The 18,399-nt window shown below is 44.9% G+C and overlaps 1 protein-coding gene across 1 annotated transcript in view; it reads left to right on the top strand.

The window, feature by feature from the left end:
• Nucleotides 1-18,399, top strand: part of UNC5A (unc-5 netrin receptor A) — an 88,777-nt gene that overhangs the window by 58,739 nt on the left and 11,639 nt on the right. The window contains exons 2-8 of the mRNA XM_007427344.3: nucleotides 8,073-8,294; nucleotides 9,221-9,364; nucleotides 9,606-9,709; nucleotides 10,106-10,286; nucleotides 10,984-11,151; nucleotides 11,952-12,116; nucleotides 16,839-17,027. Of these exons, the coding sequence (XP_007427406.1) occupies nucleotides 8,073-8,294; nucleotides 9,221-9,364; nucleotides 9,606-9,709; nucleotides 10,106-10,286; nucleotides 10,984-11,151; nucleotides 11,952-12,116; nucleotides 16,839-17,027 (1,173 nt within the window). The remainder of the gene's footprint in view (nucleotides 1-8,072; nucleotides 8,295-9,220; nucleotides 9,365-9,605; nucleotides 9,710-10,105; nucleotides 10,287-10,983; nucleotides 11,152-11,951; nucleotides 12,117-16,838; nucleotides 17,028-18,399) is intronic.

Consider the following 18,399-nt stretch of genomic DNA (forward strand, 5'->3'; position numbering starts at 1 on the left):
AACCCAAGTCTTTCCAGTCTGATCCTACACTCTAATCAGGCATAGTTAAATGATTATTAAGAATACCTGTAAAACATAATGTAAGTCAGACATCCGTGTGGAGATCAGACGAAAACCTGTACCTCATATTTGCTGAGTCAGAGTTATGGGAAGCTGCAGAAAGACTGTGAGACCAGATGCCTAAGAAAGGTAGACTTAAAAGTTGGGCTTGGAAAGAATGCCGGATCTTGTTCCTTTTTTTGTCTACCACGAGTGCTGAAATCTCACGCCCAAAAAGTTTTTGCTTGCCATAGACATAATTGATTGGTGCGAAATTCTTGCTGTGATTACGGCATGGGTACATAAACTTGCAGAGGTAACTGCCAACCCTAACCCTAACTCTAACTCATTTGGCAGGGAAAAAAGTCTGAGACAGCCAAAATAAGCCGATGAATATTGCACAAAGTTCACTGGTTAGCAAAATATTTTTTTGCCAGGCAAAAAAGGAACAAGAACCAAAATGTCTTCACCTGAGGAGCTTTAAAGATGTTTGCGCATAAAGAGGTTTCTGGAACATATGGGCAGACTGGTGGGAGAAATGCACTGAGAAACAGGCTGGTGAATCAGAGATATTTGCATTGGGCATGTGAGAAGTCTGGCATGGGAAACCTGGAGGAAGTGTGTAGGTGGCTAGAAAATATTGGAAGCTTGACAAGGATGTGAGGAAATCACTCTACTGTTAGCTTTCCAATAACTTCTGGAGCATGTAAGAATTCTGGCATAAGGAGAGAATGTGGGAAGGTTGCATGTGAGGGCAGTTTGCATGAGGAGCTGTTGGAAGGCAAGCTGGTGGGTGTGGAACATGTGGGGAACAGGATATGTGGGGAGCAGGTAGACAGTGTGCAGGTGGGCGGGGAACAGGCAGGGAGCATGCTCAGCTTTAATTCCCCTGCATTCCATTCTGTTTAATTGCTTATTAAATTCTAAGCAGACAATTATCAGCAGCAATTACAGCTCCGTGCAGTGACACAATTGCCGCTTTAGCATTTGTTAATCAAATGCTTATTTAGGACTCCGCTTTATTAGCTGTTTCTGGAGGGAGAACCCAGTCCCTGAGGCTGGTGGGGGGAGGGAGGGAGCTTCAGCCTTCTATCCCGTTCCTAGGCTGTTATCTCCCTTGGGACTTTCACTCTCCATCACCCTGGGAGAATTCACTTAGGAAGATTAATCATTCCACACCTCTGAAAAGCTAAGCAACAGCATCCATCAGCTCTTGGGTTGTAATGGCATCCCTTCAGGACTTTGTGGCAGATGAAGTCTTTGCCCATCACGTGGGCCTGTGGCAGCCTGCTCTGCAGACGGACACTTCTGGTTTCAATCTCCAGAGAGTAGGGTTTGCAGGAGAAGTGGGCTACCTTAGGCAACAGCTCTGGGAATGGTGAGGAAAAATAAATGAGAGAGAGAGAGAGAGAGAAGGGGAAGCAGGAATTACTACATGAGAATAGCATTACAGGTCTTTTTCAAGTATTGGCTTTTGTGGGGAGAAGAGGATGGCATTTGGGCTCTACTTCAAGGAGCCAAATATCTTGGGCCAGCACTGTGATGGCCAGTGGTGGGGACTAGCTCCTGCACCATTGCAGACAAAGTCAGCAGGATGGAGCTACATGGGCAAACCGTCTGATCTGGTTTAAACCAGGTTCCCTGCAGGGTTGCTTTGTAAGGGAGGCTTAAGTATCAGGGAGTAGGGGCCTCTGGACTTTTAATGGAGAACAGCAACTCTTGCTCCCGACCAAGCCAAAAGTATCGCTGAACCTTTATTTTGAACACTGCAGTGGCATTGCCTTGCGACTGCACTCTTCAATCATATTTCAGTAGCCAGAGCCAATGAAGGACCGGAAAGAGATAATAATGGAACTATCGGCAGGAAATTGATCCTTCCACTTCTCTTTTATGATAATGCGTGCAGTCACTTTACATGTCTTGTGTGCATCTTGACATGGAAACTCACCAGAGAGTTGTAGAGACCACGTCTGAGAGGAAAACAGAACTAGGATGTTCCAGTAGAAGAGTGCACTTGTATTATTTATTTTTATTTTCATAATTGGATTGGTCATAGCTTCCCCACTCCAAATTAAATCATGTCTCTAGCTGACTCACCACCTGTATGCAGCATTAAAATAGTGTATGCAACTACAAAAACAACTATAAGCAACATTCACATATTTTTAGCAAAGTGTGATATGCTTGCCCTAGGATTGTTCTGACAACAGCCAGCTTTCGGGTGGGGAGCGACATGCCTGTGAGCTCCGTCATCCATTGGTCGGAAGCAAAGTGATTAAATAGTCTTGTGCAGGATCAAAGCATCTTTCTAGAGGGGGATAATGAAAAAATAGTGTCCTTTCTTTTAAATGCATAGCTGCTTACATTTTAATAAACAAACCTACAGCCATTCATCACTAGAAGAAAAAGCCGTCTTTAATGTTTCTTTCTCTTCAATCTGGCAGCTGAGCAAATAGTACTCTGTATGACAGCAACACGCTAGAGCAAAAATATGGCTTCAGAAATGAATAAGTTCAAATCCAATCAGTGCCGAAGATACAAATCTAAAAGACACATTGGCTCTGATATTCGCTATGTGCTCCTGCTACTGTGGACTCACTACTGCTAAAGAGAAAGTCGGGGCCAAAGGGGTTTCACCATGAATGCAGATCTTACACTCACTTTGTTTACCAAGCAGACTGAGGAGATGAAAGCTAATCTTCCAAGTTCTTTTTCATCAGATTGGCCACAGAGAAGATGATGATAGCACACTTGCGTGCAGGTTAAATTATACATAGTGATGCTGGAACTCTTCACTCACAGATGTTGGCTAATCTTTAAATCTTTGTGACCACAAAAGGTGGAGTGACCTCTGAACCTTCGTCTTTGCTATCTTTATTCTCCCTCCATTTCCTGTTCTCCTGGGCTAGAAATTCTGCCTTCCATCACTGCAGAAAAATCAGCCAGCCACTTAATAAGAGAGCAGTGTTAACCAGCAATTATAACTACTGATTGAGTTATTGTTTACTTTCATTTCAGCTTGCAGATCTAGAACAATATCAGACCTGGATTGGCAGGCCTGAAGTAGCTTTAAGATCCCTCTCCACTGTGGATTGTCTGCATGTTCCTAAAGAAGTCATTGTTTCTAAACCTCAGCTTCTAATGTGCACACTTGAAATAAAAAAGGTTAACTTCATAAAGCATTTACAAATATGGATGACATAAGCATTTGTGCTTGTTTTGCCCATTACATTTTTATTTTGTCCTTCTTCCCAGAAACTCATGGTGGCCCACCAGTTCTTTCTAATCTTTAATTTTTATAACTCTGTGATGGAGAGGCCCTGGCCCAGGGTCACACAATATGCTTAGACCCTGAATGTGGACGTAGTCCTGGTTTTTCCAAAGTAGATATGATGGTAGGAAATCTATAATCACATCTCTGACCATTTTTTAAAGGCCAAATGGGGCTAGGAGATACCCTGTTCAGGACTAAGGCTTCAGCCTTGCAAAAAAGATTAGCTGGTTTCTATTGGTTTCCCCTCATATAAAGGTGCTGATCACCACAAAGGGAGGGGGAAAAAAGTAAGTGCCATATAGACATCAAGAGGAAAGATCTTCACTATCAGTCCTGTACATATGGTTGGAAGAATACTCCACCATAGTGTGGAAAACTGCTGCAGTCCCATCGAAGGGGAGCAGCTGAGAGCTCCCGGACAGAGGGCTCTAAGCATTATCAGGCAAAAATGATTATGCAGCTACTTAAAAACCTGGTTTGCCCAATACCACCCAGCTTGGACACCAAGACCCAGCTCATGGTCCAATGAACCTGTTTGCCTGATAGTGCTGTAGCTAGGGGTAAGGCATTCTTGATGTTGGTGCCCAGATTATGAAGCATCCCCCAGCTCAGCCCAACCCGATTTAGTTTTGAATGCCCTCTGAAGACACACTTATTCATCCGAGCACTTTCAGGACAAGGCTGCCTTTTAAAAATGAATTATGTTTTAATTGTTGCATTTTGTATGCTTTTTTAATTGTTTTCTTCCCTGCCAAATTGTGTTATTGTTAATCGTTATACAAAGTGCTTTTGTTTTATTCTATTCTTTTTTTACCCTACTTTGGGCTTCTTTGAGAGAGTGCTAAACAAAGAAACAACAAATTCTGATTGCTCTGTTTTTATTTATCCTTACAAGAAAAAGTCAGAACTAGTCATGACAGTTGAACGGGTTATGCATAGAAGATACTAACAGAGTCACCTGCTTTTGGGTAATGGAACAAGAGGCAAAGAAGGCTGGGTTTCTGGGGCCTTTAAGTATTGAGTGCAGTCTTGCACTGCATTGTTCCATGCAACAGCGGTATATAATTACCACTGCAGTATATTTATTTATTTAAATTTATTGGATGATACGGGAGCCTTGCGTTCTGCTAGGTCAAGTTTTCCGACTGCTGGGAACGTGAGAAGCAGTGACAGTAGAGACGGGTGGCAGGGCGGAGGGGGGGAGGCTATTTAAATATGAAGCAGACAGAAGCTCTCGTAGCACCCGCTGCTGAAGTCGACAAGAAGCACCAGCTGCGGGGGTTTGGCAGGAAAACGGATGTTGTGGCTCGAGAAGCCGGAGGGACGCTGGCACTCGGCCGCCTGCAGGGCCAGTGTCTGCGTGTCGCTTTAGCCGTCAAAATACTCCCCTCCCCTTCTCTAGGCGTCGAAGCAACCTCTTCCCAAGGCTAGTTGGCGCGTTCGCGGTGGGCAGAGTTGCTGTGAATTCTCCCGCCTTTATCGCACCGTCCCAGGCAGCCCGGACGGGACGGCGCTCAGCCCCGCCAGGTGCAGCACGCGGCGCTGCCCTGCCGAGACGGCAGGCCTAGCAGGAGGCGGAAAAGTGGGGGCAGAGAGCGAGCGGGATCAGTGCAGCGTGGCATGACGAGACGAGGCCCCCGGAGAAGTGAGCTATGTCCCTTATTGGTCACACTACATTTCTTTTTCATTAGCAGTTAAATGCAGACATGAGGGATCGGCGCAGGTTCACTGGGCGCGCGCCGTGCAGCATTTCCTGCTGTGATGGATTAGCCCCAGCGGAGGCCGGGCAGGGAGCGGGAGCCTGTTGTCAGCGGTCCTGGCCGTGCGCGCTTGGCGGAGGGGGCGCCGAAAGGTGTCGACTCGCCGAAGAAGGGGCCTGGGGAGAGAACGGGCGGCCAGGAACTCCCTTTGGCTCAGGTGGGCTGCAAAATTCCGGACGGCCAGGAGATGGCAGCAACGAGATGCAGAAAACTAACTTCGCCCGGTTGTAAATGACGGAGGGGGCGGAGGGAGACGACTGTTTATCGTACGTAATTGTATCTCTGGAATAGCGTTATTATTACCCATTTTCTTAATATGCCTGCTGGTTGCTGCCGTAGTTTCGAAATATAATTGGCAGGTTATCATTTTTGCTTTCATTAATTCAGGGTTGACTCTAAAAACGTTGTCAGTATTTACTGCACTTTTTGAAAAATCTGAAATTATATTCTCTAGGCCCTGGGAACCTCCCACTACAGCCGCAGCACAGCTTCTCCCTCCCCTCACTATTGGCCCTGCTGGTTGGGGCTGCTGGGAAGTGGGGGGAGCACCATTTGTGGTTTTGCTCTATCCCTGACTGGCGTTCTGCATGCCAGAAACACCGGGAAGAAAATATAGAATTGTGGCCAAAGAATTTAATAGTATAATCCCATATGTCTACTTAACAGTAGGTCCCACTAGAATTCACTGGGTGGGCAAATGACTACTGCAAGTTGTTTTACACGGGGCTGCTGAGAACGCAGTGGCGTGTTTACTGATCGGCATTAGCCTATTTAGAAGAATAACTCTTGTGCTTCAAGATCTGCCCTGATTGCCAGTAGGCTTCTGGACCCAATTCAAGGTGCTGGTGATTACTTGTAAAGCCCCTTCCAGCTGTGGCCCTTTTGCCTTCTGGGCTGCCTTCTTCATGCAGAGTCTTCCTGGCCTACTCAGTCCAATAGGGAGAGGAAGCTTCAAGTGCCCACCCTGAAAGCAATGGGGGTGGAGAGAGGTGGGGGGCTGGCACACAGAGACTGACTTTCTCAGTAGTAGTCCCCTGTCTCTGGAACAGCTGTCCCCCCCCCAAGATTAGAGGTGACCTACTCTGATGATGTTTGGAAGATGAAAAGAGTTTTCTTTTACCAGGCATTTCGACTCATTTTGGTTTGTTTATGATTGTTAATAGTTTTCATTATTATATATTGGGCATATGGATGGATTTTATGATTTTATTGATGTTTAATCTCCTATGTTGTAAGCCAGGTAGAAGTGGAAGAATAAGTGGTTATAAATTTCGGTAAATTAACTAACTAAATATAGGGACATAAGCTAAATTAATATTTTAGTTTAGGTGGCAATCAACAAGTTTGAATCATAGCATCTCAACTCTATTAGTGGTAAGCAGATTAACCACCAAATCTGAGTGAAGTTGCATTAGTTGTGCATGAGAAATTTTGCATATTTATTTATTTATAAATCACTCATAGTGACTCTTGTGTTATTTGAAGAGCCCAGCAATGACTACAAAATGCAGTTTATTTTGATAGGTTCCAGTATTCCAGACCAAAAAAAGCCTATGGCAAGTAGAGAATCAGTATAACTATTTTTATCTAATAAATATTTATATCAGTTGGAAGGAATGTGATCATCTTTAATAAGATGGCTGCATCTCATCATAACCAAAGCAGTGGTTGTAACTCATCATATCCAAATCAGTGTGAATGACATCTGTGGCTTGGTTTCAGCCTATAACCGGGGGAACTTTAAATTTCTAGAAGTAAAAAGTTGAATCTAAGGCACAGGGATGGAGACAGCATTTTTCTCCACACATCACAACAATAGTGTCTTAGACCATGAAGAAGAAACTCCAGCTTCATTCAGGAAGATCCTAAGAGTCAGCTGTCAAGTACATCAGTGAAGCTATGAGATAGGATGGGATAAAAGGTGACTGTAGGTCATATTAACGAGTCTTACTGTTCTAAGACTTTGTATCCATAAACTTATTTTTACAGAACCGTACCAGCAGCATACCTGCTAGGAAAGTATTGCTGCCAAGTATCCATATCAGTAGTTATAATCACTGAAATGTACCAGACAGCATATCCAATAATTTCTGTGCCAAGGGAGTAAATAAAACCATAAACATAACCAAATTATTATAGCTGTTACACCATCTCTAGTATGCATGATAAGCAGGTAATGTTCAGTGATCATATATGATGACTCTGTTGGTACATCTCAAAATGCATTGTACATCTCTTCAGTTTAGCCCTTCAAAAGTATTTTTTACCCTTCCCATTAAGAATTACTGGTAAATATCACAAATGAAGGATGTCGACATGTGACATAACTAACCCTGACATGAATGTCTACTGACCCTTGCTGTCTGTGATAGCTGGATGCATATATGGTGGAGGGGGGCTGTTTTAAGAGTGTGATCACCTGTATTTGCTGAGGCAGCAACAGTATGACCACAGGCTGTTGCTGCAGTGGCTTTTATTTTTCTTACAGACCAGTTCAGTGTGTAATTTATCCAAGATCTCTAAAGAGCTGCTGTTCATTTTGATGACATTGAAAAAGAGGTGAAACCTTACATTTCACAGAAGAACTTTGATTTTAGAGGCTTGTGGGCCTGGTGGAGGAAGGACACTGTGCAAACTGAACTTGAGTATTGAAATAAAGAACTGTGTGATCTTGGAAAAGCACACTACTAAACATCAGCACCGTCTTACACTTGTCTTTTTTCTTTTCTTTTTTTACCCTTCATAGAGGGATGATGCAATGCTATAACAAATATGGAGCCCTTTATCTGATCCACTGTCTTCATATTCAGAGCTTTCTCTAGTGTCTTGTTGTGAGGAATGCTAAGCAATACTCTAGTCATCAGTGCTTCCGAGTAAATCCCACAAAGACCACGAACTCCCTCCAGTCAGGATGTAACTCTGGTTCTTCACAGGGCCAGCTGAAATGTCGTTGCCACTACACCGGTTTCTAACCATCTTGTTTCTTTCACCCCACACAGATGCTCAGCAAAGTGCCACCGTGCCCATTCCTGTGCCTGGCTCTGGCTCTGACCTGCTCCCTCATTTCCTGCTAGAACCCGAGGATGTTTATATTGTCAAAAACAAACCTGTGACATTGGCATGCAAGGCTGTGCCTGCCACCCAAATTTATTTCAAGTGCAATGGTGAATGGGTGCACCAAGGTGACCACATCATACAGCGCAGCAAGGATAAGAGCACGGGTGAGTGTTGAAAGGGCATCAGAGGGCAGTCTGTGTCTTTTTACCTGAGAGACTGGCTGCCAGTTTCATCCAAATGTCAAGTTAAAGATGGAAACTTCTTGTAATGAAGTATATCTGCACTACTGTATAGATTTATTTGAGTCCAGGCGACTGTAGTGCACGAAGAGGCTGAATACTGGAAAGCAGTCGTCCAACTACAATTCTCAGAGGAAAGACAAAGAGTATTAAAACTGGTTTAAGAGCATAAATAAGAACCAGAATGTCCTAGCTCTCACAAATGATCAACATTCATTTTTGCATAGACAAAAGAACTGAAAACAGCATTCTCCAGTTCCAGATCTATATAGAATCTCTTTTTACCAGATACAAGCCAGTTCTTACCATGTACATTCTGATTCCCAGTCTCAGAATATTATCCTAGCTTGAATTGGATCCAAATTAGCTATGTTTTGGCAACATATAGATAGATTAAAAAAAAATAATATGGTTGTTACATTTCCGATTCTGCAGTTTTTACATTTTTTATCAAGGGCAAAATGAAGTGCTAAGGGCAATGTATTTCGAAGCTGAGAAAAAGCCATCTGAAGAAGTTGAATGATGTGAGAGGGCCACAAAGTAAAATTGACTTGTGCAGATTTTGCATAATTTCTCTTGCCTTTTCTGTGATGGTTACCCTGTCACACAATTTATCCTGCTTCTTCTAGCCACAGAGAAGGAAAAGGAGCTAGCTGGGACATAAACTTTGAACTGAGTAACGTAAGGGCTAGAAACCTATCAGGTATCAGTATATGTCAAATCTAGTAGCTTCTCATGAATTCTGCACATGTATTGTGCTTCTGCAGTGTTATATACCCCTAACCCTGTTTGGAGCCCCTCTACCATTTAAACTCTCTTCCTCATTTCTTTGCCACTTGGTATTTTTGCAGGTCTACCCCTCATGGAGGTACGGATAGATATATCAAGGCAGCAAGTGGAGAAGATCTTTGGCCTGGAAGAGTACTGGTGTCAGTGTGTTGCCTGGAGCTCCTCCGGCACCACCAAAAGCCAGAAGGCCTTTGTGCGCATTGCGTGTGAGTGATTTCCCTACCCTCGGTTCCCTAGCCTCATTTCTCCTGGTGCTTCCTACCCTTTTGCCAGTAGGCTCTTTGGCTCCCGTGAGGGATAGTCATGGCATGGCTATGTGTGCATTGAAGGTGACTGGTATAATAGTGGCATTGGCAGGGAGCAGAGGTGCCACTCAAGAGGCAGCCTGGCATGACGGGGAATCTGTATTATTGTCATTACACCACTCTGAGACTCTTTTCTTTCTAGACTTGAGGAAGAATTTTGAGCAGGAGCCAGTGGCCAAAGAAGTCTCAATTGAGCAGGGAATTGTGCTGCCTTGCCGCCCTCCAGAGGGGATTCCACCTGCTGAAGTGAGTACTGCGCCTGCATTCTTATTCTTGGGCATTGTGAGGAAGTTATTGAAAGCCCAGTCAATGCAATAAGTCCCAAGCAGCTGGATGGGGCCACCAGATAGGGTGCCACATCCTTCATCTTGCCCTTGGCACCTGCAGCAAATGCCAGTGATCTAGGCTGGGTTCTTGGTGTATATCCTGTTTGCATATTCCCTACCTGCTGCTTGAGAGGCTGCAGCTTCTCTCTCTGTGCGGTGCTAATTAAGCTTCTGTAAGCTTTCCTACACTGACTCTGTCCTTCCTTTGGTCAATGTTTGTAGATGTTTTCTTTTGGAACAGATTTCAGCCACCACATTTTAAGGCTTCTGGCCCAAATCAAATCAGAACCATGTGTGCCTCTTGTGTCTTCTCAAGGTGGAGTGGCTGCGCAATGAAGAACTTGTGGACCCCACATTGGACCCCAATTACTACATTACACTGGAACATAGCCTGGTGGTGAAACATGCCCGTTTAGCTGACACAGGCAACTATACCTGCGTGGCCAAGAACATAGTGGCTCGCCGTCGCAGCTCACCTGCCGCTGTTACTGTCTATGGTAGGGCCTCTTCAAGGAATGGGGAGGGTGGACCCTGAGAAAAAGGGCAGCAATGGGCACAGTATTGTTTTATAACCCCCCCTGTGCATGAACCCCACCCTGCTCCAAGTTTGGTTTAGCTACTAGATGAAGGAGGACGATGGATTATAGTGGGCTAGGACACCTTCAGATGTTTTTTCTCTTGGTTGGGTGATAATGGTGCCCAAAATATTGAGACTTTGCCTCTCCTTGGGTTATGGTGTACTCAGTTGTTTTGGGGATGTGAAGAAGAACTTTGGAAGGAAGGAATTCCAGTGCAGATGAGGGACATAGATTGTACCTTCCCAGGCAAGGGGAAGGAAGGTTGAATGGTAAATATGACTAAGGAGCAAGTTATGCTCTTGCAGTATATAACAGAGGAAAGCAACTTGACCCCTTCCCCGTTCCTCTAAGTGTTTGCCCCTCCGCTTGTGACGCCTCCTTGCATATCCCCATGTTTTCTTGTGTATTCTCCCCAAACTCTTCATACACACAAATACACCAAGGAAGCCTGAATTCTGGAGCCAGCAATTTTGTCCCCAAGACAATGAAAAGGCTTGGCTACTCCTCTAGGCCTGAAAAGCACTCTGCTCCCAATGGGGGTGGCAGCTGACTCTCCCTACCAGCTCTCCCAGGGCAGTCTTTGCAAGCTCTAGCTGATGCTGTCCCTTCCCCCCAGTGAATGGAGGCTGGTCGACGTGGACGGACTGGTCAGCCTGCAGCACCAGCTGTGGACGGGGCTGGCAGAAGCGGAGCCGGAGCTGCACCAACCCAACGCCACTCAACGGGGGGGCCTTCTGTGAGGGCCAGAATGTGCAGAAAAGTTCCTGCGCCACCCTGTGCCCAGGTACTGCCCCTGCCACACCATGGGCCTGCTCCCATGGTTCAGTTTGCTGTGCTCCTTGCAGTCCAAGCTCTTGGCCCAAACCCCTGTCCAGAACAGTGGAGAAATGCTTAAGAAGCCAACATGTGTGAAGCCTATAGTCATTTGAGCTGAGCCATGCACTTCTGCTAATCTTCCTCACTCACAATTCTAGACTTCTTCTCTGTTTCACCACCACCACCACCCCCAGTGGGGGGGTGCTCCCTGTTCACACAGTTCTGCCTATGCTATGCTACTATGACCATACATTCTCTTTCCCATTGCCCTGTTTCAAAGTCCAGCTGATTTGATTGTGAATCTGGAATGTTGTTGAGTGTGCCTGAGATTGGTTTTCCTGTCTCTTCAACTCTTTGAGGCAACATCTCAAGGGCAGCTGGCTCTTGCCTTGCCTTGCTTTCCCTTCCCTCCCATTTGCTCTACCTGTCTCCTCCAACCCATCCATGTGTCTGTGTTGGTCCTCTCCCATCTCTTAGCCCACGTCCTTCTGAGGCATGTCACAAATATGAGAAGAACTCTTTTTTTTCCCCCTAGTAGGGTAGCTTCTGTGGCTGCCACAAGATATACAAACCCAGCCCCTCCTCTGCCAAGGAGACGTAGCTCAAGAGCATCCTCGTGGATTATGGGATTGTTACAGCAACATCTGCTGGGATGTGGTGGAGTAGGGTGGAGCGAGGGGAAGACCTAGAGTTTATTGGGAGGATAAGAGAATTGCTGGGTTAGTTCTTGGTTAGTAAGTATTTATACTGCTTCTTTCTATCTGGCAGTGTCTGGCGGTTGGTCAGCCTGGAGCTTGTGGTCAGTATGTGGTGCTGACTGTACACACTGGCGCAGCCGTGAATGCTCTGATCCAATGCCCCGTAATGGTGGGGATGAGTGCCAGGGGCCTGAACTGGAGACTCGCAACTGTACCAGTGAACTGTGTACAAATGGTGAGTTCCTGCCTCTTTCTTCATCTTTGGGAAAGACAAGACTGCTGTCACTGGAGATGTAAGGGATGTGATACTGATGGTAAGCAGGGTGGCAATTTTCATATTGCCAAGAAAGAGAAATGTACCATCAGAAAAGGAATGTAGGGACTACATAACCCATGCATATACTAATTTATATGTATGGTTACATATTTAGTAATTATTACAATTTAAACACATAAAACGCAGCTTTTTGTACTTGGGAAGACTATGATCAGATTATCTGTATACCAACTTTCCAAACCTTTATTACTAATGGGCAATTAATAGATCGTCTAATTGTTGATGGGAAGCTTCAAGGCCCCAATTTCCTCTTCTTTAGAAACAGGCAGCACGGCCTCTCTGCTAGAAAACTCTTTTCACAGCCAGACTAGTGGATGCCTTCAAACAGAACATTGCTCTCTTGAATAGAGGCAGGGGGTGTTTTGAATTTTGAAAAATCCCTTCAGGATGCACAAGGGTGACTGGGACCTCCCACTGAGGTTTGTTCTGAGTTACTGGACACTCCCAACTGATTGAGATATCAGGGCAGCCAAGCCTGTTAATTCTAGTCCGCCTACCCATTCACGCAGGAACGAGCAGCTCACTGCCTAGTACAGATAGATTCTCTGCTGCCTAGTTTAGCATAACCTTGTGGCCATGGACAACAAAATAAGAACCCACCTTAATATTGGTAGCCCCTGCCACATCAGCATATCTCCCTAGAGACATCTTTCCCCTCATCCCTAAGAGGACAGTCCAAAGTTGCCTCCCAAAAGATGAGCTCCTTACTTGAAGCCTAGTGTGTCAACCTGGTGAACTGCCTATTGGACTGCAGGAGGGAGAGCTCCATGCAGGGATGAGGGAGTGGAAGGGTGAGTGACAGGCCCCATCCTGGCTCATTAACTAACTAGCTTGCTGGGTCTCCTAGGGCTTTTCTCTTCCTTTTATATCAAATTAACGGTTTCACAGTTGAAGTGAAAGCAATGTTCATCTTCCCTCCTGGGGCAGCTCATACTGAATGTTTGACCTAGCTGGTGGTAGGGGTGGGGGTGGGATTTAGAAGGACATCAGGGCAAAATATAAATCACATAAAATACATACACATGCTCACCCTTCTTTCCTTCCTTCCTTCCTTCCTTGAAAACCACCCTGCTCATAAGTTGCTTCCTAAACTACAGTAGACTGATATTTACAAGTCTGCTTGCTTTTGCAACACAGAAATGTTGCTCTTTCTCATACAATATGCCTGCCTGCTCTCCACTCCCAAATAGCCCCTATTTTCTAATCTTTTGTTTGTATGCCTCTCAGTGGATGCTTCAAACAAAGGACAATCTGTGCTCACATTCTCTTGTGTAGTTAACATTTTGGTTTATCATCATGGCACAAACAAGAGGGTGCATGGGGAAGGGCAAGGAGCAAATAATCCATTCTCCCAAATAAAGACTGACTGCTTTTACTCAGAAATTACAAGATGGAAATGGAAGTAGTCTCTCTAACCCCAATTTCACTTGTCTTATTCTTAATGGCATTCTCTCCTGTGATGCCTGCTATATGGAATGATCTCCTGCTTGAGATATAGTATGGTTTGTTTCCACCAACAACCGATTGGATTGCCTGGATGATTTTTGATAATCACTATGGCCAACTACATTTGGTGATTTCAAGTAATGGTATTTTAAGCATTTTAATTACTAACATTTTAATGGGCAGATTAAATTGTATTTTGCTGGCAACCTGGGACTATGTGGTTCTGTGAAGTGGTCGTGGTAGTAGCTGGAATGACTGGGGATTTTTCTGGAGGTACAGACCATCTTAGTGTGTGATGGATAGGTGTATGATGGATCAAGGGTGATATGATGAGAGTTGTCAGGTTTACTGTTACAGGAGAAGGGAGATTGACAGCTTGCTGCTCATTCCCACTTCCAGCCTGTGACCTCCTATTTGGACCCCAGGGATAGGATTGCTATTTGAGCTTGACTTGATGGTAAATGCAAAGTCTATTTGCAATAAGATCATATTCCTCCACAATTTGGTAGTTGATGAGCAGACAGACCTGGTTCAATGAAGTGGGAATGATGACCCCTCAGAGATAAACTTTCCTAGCTTTTGGATGCACCGGCAGCCTGTACTCCACACCTAGTACTGATCTTTAAAGACACCTTGCTTGTGACCAAGGATTCTACTCTAGAGGTGGCCAGGTGTGAATACTTACATGTTAAGTTGGGGCAAAGGGACAAGCCAGGGATATTGCTCGTGTACAGGTCACCCTGCTGCCTGGCAGAATCCCTGCCCAAGCTGCTCAACCTGCTTTTGGGGCTGGTGTTGGAGTCTCTCTGCCTATTAGGTGATTTTAATCTCCGGACCCTTAGGTCTGGGTCAGGTAGAGCTTGGAGTTCATGGAGACCCTGAGCTTGTCCAAGGAAATCTTGAGCCTGACATATATAAGCAGCCACATGTTGAATCTTGCTTTTGCCTTGAAGCAGTTGTGTAGTATCTGAATATGGAGGGCATCTCTCTGAGCCTTTTGCCATGTCAGATCACTGTCATCTGGGACCTTGTTGGGTGAATGGACTGATTACCGCAAGGTGTCTTAGATCTGGGTTATTTCCAGTCATGGAGGTTTTCCCTGTACCTTTCAGGCAGTTCTGTTGAATATGCAGTTGTCTCTAGAAACAGGAGGAAACCTAGGCACTTCATGTGATTGCTTCTGAGTGGGCTGTCTCTGTTTGCTGATCCTGGATAGCAGGGAGCTCTGGGAGATGAAGTGGCAGAAGCACACATGGAGCACCAGTGGAGGGAGATGAAAAGTGATTTTTATGGAGCACAGGTACAAGCTCAAGTTTTACTGTGGAAAGAAGAGAGGTGAATTGTTAAAATTTGTCCTGCCTTATTTCATTGACGGGCTGTTGATCAGTGGCTTCATTTAGGGTGAACAACCCCTTTTAGAAGGGTGTAGCACTGGCCACTGTGATCAGTTTACAGAACACAGCACTTTTCCAATAAAGTCATTCAGATTTGCTGAAGTCTTCTTTTCATGGGCAGAATCTGATGGACTGACCGGGGCAATATCTTACCATATTTAATTGGGACTTGGATGACTTTAGCTTATCTATGGCCACCCGTGGGATATGGGAGAGCATGTCACATTGGCTCCAAAATGTTGTCATTGCTTCTCTTTGGGTGGGGGTGATGCCAGCAGACCTGAAAGAGGCTGTGGTGTGCCACCTCTTTAAGAGGTCCTCCCTGGATCCATCTGTACTCAACAACTATCTTCCTGTTTCTAGTTCTTGAGCACTTTAGAGGAAGTGGGTTATCTACACCCTTTTCAGTCAGGTCTCAAGTCTGGGCATGGGATGGAGATGGCATTAGTTGCTCTTCTGGATGATCTTGTAATGGGGCTGTGAGAATAACTTCGAGAGACAGGAGGAAGAGCCATAGCTTAGACAATGGTTTGATAAAATCTGAGCAAAGGAGGGATGGGGGTGGAGACAGCATCTCCGAAGGGACCCTCTCTAGTTCTCTGGAAAGTAAAGACAGTGGAAGTGGGAAGTGCTTTTAGATTTGCAAGATTCTGTTACTGTAACCTTACAATAAAGGTAGTATTAGTACTCATGGTTTTGGTTTCCTGTCTAGACTACCTTAAAGGGCTGACAGATCTTTGTCAGGACCTAGATGGAGGTTGTGCATCCCTCCTAGCCCCACTGGACCTTTCAGCAGCCCACTATTCTATTGAGGGTGGTATCCTCCTGGACCATCTATGGAGGCTGGTAGAATGCATTGGTTTATAGTGGTTCTGCTCCTTCCTTAATATGTACTCTGTTTCTGTGAGAATAAGAACCTGTGTATATATTATTTAATAAACATCACAAAAGCTTTTCAGCAGGAGCAGTTTGGGCAGAGCAGGGAAGCAGGAGCCTTCCCTGCTTCACACCCCAGTCCAGGATTCTGTTTGAGAGAGACACAGATTCCTGGCTAATGTTGGTTACTATTATAAAGCAGCCACTAATGCCCTTCAGATGTGCTAGGTTTCAGTATCAATATCCCCCCAAACAAGTTAAATTTGAAGTGCAGCGCATCTGAAAAGAATCATGTTGGGGAAGGGCTATACAATTAAATAGGGTTGTGTGCTAAACATGTTGATGATACATTTCTTAGGGGAATCTCCCCCTTCCATGTTGATAGCATTATTGTAGCTATTATGAATGCTGACCATTACAAATGTTCCTAAAAGGTACTGCTTGTTTTGTAGCTTCCATCTGAATTTCTCTAAGAGCCATTCAGCCTTGCTGAAAATGTTGTTCTCCCCTTCTAAGCTGAAAACGGAAATGAAGCTGCTGGGTCCTAGAGGAATTCTTCTTGTTTTTTTACCCTTTTTTCTCCAAAATGCTCTCTATATGAGAACAGACCTACAGATGCAAGGGAGGTGGTCAGCCCACGAATTTCTTCTGAAAAATAGAGTATAGGCACAGAACCCTTGATGGGCCATATCTGATAAGCCCAATGAGAAGCAATGCACTCCAATCCAATCCAGAACTCTTCCCTACAAATTCCATTCCCTCACAGACCCCATGGATAACAGATCTTGCACATCATGTCAGTGAGTCTTAGGTTCCTTCTTCTAGCGCAAACACTATTATTTCCCACTGCATAATAGAGCATGATGTTGGATTCAGTGTGTACCCCTCCCTCTGTCCTCTCTAGGAACTGGTGGCTCTGAGGATGTGGCTCTGTATGTCGGCTTGATTGCTGTGGCCGTCTGCTTGGTATTGCTGCTTCTAGTGATAACCCTTGTCTACTGCCGCAAGAAGGAAGGGTTAGATTCAGATGTGGCTGACTCCTCTATTCTCACTGCTGGCTTCCAGCCAGTTGGCATCAAGCCCACCAAAGCAGGTGAGCATCACTCTAGTCTCGGGGCATTCTCTAGGTCTTGTATGGTGGGTACTAATCTTTTCAGGACATGTGGCTATGGGAAACTACCACTTGGGCAACCAATCATTTTGGAACCATGTTCAAGTCTTTTGTGAAGTTGCCAGGTTTTATTATAGAGGTGGTTTCACCATTCTGTAGGAGTAAGGAAGGATGTAACAACAGTGTCTCTGAACCTGTTGGAAAGTTTTAAACTTTTATTATATCAGGTAGAAGAGGAACACGAGCAATGAAAGCATGCAGGATAAGTAGAGCACAACTGCTTTGAGGCTGAGATGTAATTGTAGGAGGTGGAGGACTTCTGGCCTACAGGGGAACTTCGCCCATCTGACCTTTCTCTCCATCATACCTATAGCAATTAGATTTGAAAAAAAATCTTCCAATAGCTTCAATGCAAAGCTTTACTTAAGTTAAACTGCAGCATGGTGAGCTGCCTCCTCCAAAAATCATGTGTATCCTATTGCAGTCAACTAAAACAAAGGCTAAGCCTAAAGCAGCATGGCATAGGTTGATGAAGGTTCTCAGTCATCCCAGTTGCCATGACTCAACCTCCAGATAGCATTTCAAGGCTGGGATGCAAGCTTCTCAGCTTTGAAGCCCTCTCATGATGCAGATAGGCTTTAATAGAATCCAAACTGCATTGCTAGCCGGGGGGGGGGGGGGGGGAGAAAGAACAGAAAAAGAGAAGTGCATAATGAGTTTGATTTGGCCTACTCGTTTTAGCTTTGACACACCAACTTTTTGCATCTGCTTCTGGCATGCCTCCTTGCACAACCCAGATGGGAATGTGGCCTTCAGGTGAAGAAAATGTCCCACTTTTGTTCTGGTCTTGAATGTCTGTTACCATAATTCCTGCCAACTGGAAGCCAAAGGAGATATACCACCAAGACTTCAGAAGTTGGCATGTCAGGAGCCTTTATCATGGATGGAGCAGTCATGCCCTGCTTGTGGTCCTCCAAGGTCTTAGATATAGCTTTTGCAGATGCCATTACCATGCTGCCCTGTTCCATTTGTCTGCCCCCTTCTGACTTACTATAGTTGTTGGATTTTGCTGTTTTCCTGAAAATTCCTATTTTTGCATGACCCAGCAGCTACATTTTTGAATGGAAAAGTTAGAGCAATGTTTCCCAACCTGGACATCCACTTTATGTGTGGACTTCAATTCCCAAAATTTCCCCAGCCAGAATGGCTTTTCCTGAGAATTCTGGAAGTTACAAGTCTGCACATGTAAAAGTTGCCAAGGTTGGAAAACTGAGTAATCCCTGGAGGACTTGTTGATCTCTGGTCCTTGCAGGAATGAGCCCTTTCAGAAATTCAGTGGTGGTAGCTGTAGCAG

Source organism: Python bivittatus, unplaced genomic scaffold, assembly GCF_059951505.1.
Source record: "Python bivittatus isolate LINGU-HERP-01145 unplaced genomic scaffold, Pbiv_v1 ctg000080_np1212, whole genome shotgun sequence".
Classification (NCBI taxonomy): domain Eukaryota; kingdom Metazoa; phylum Chordata; class Lepidosauria; order Squamata; family Pythonidae; genus Python; species Python bivittatus.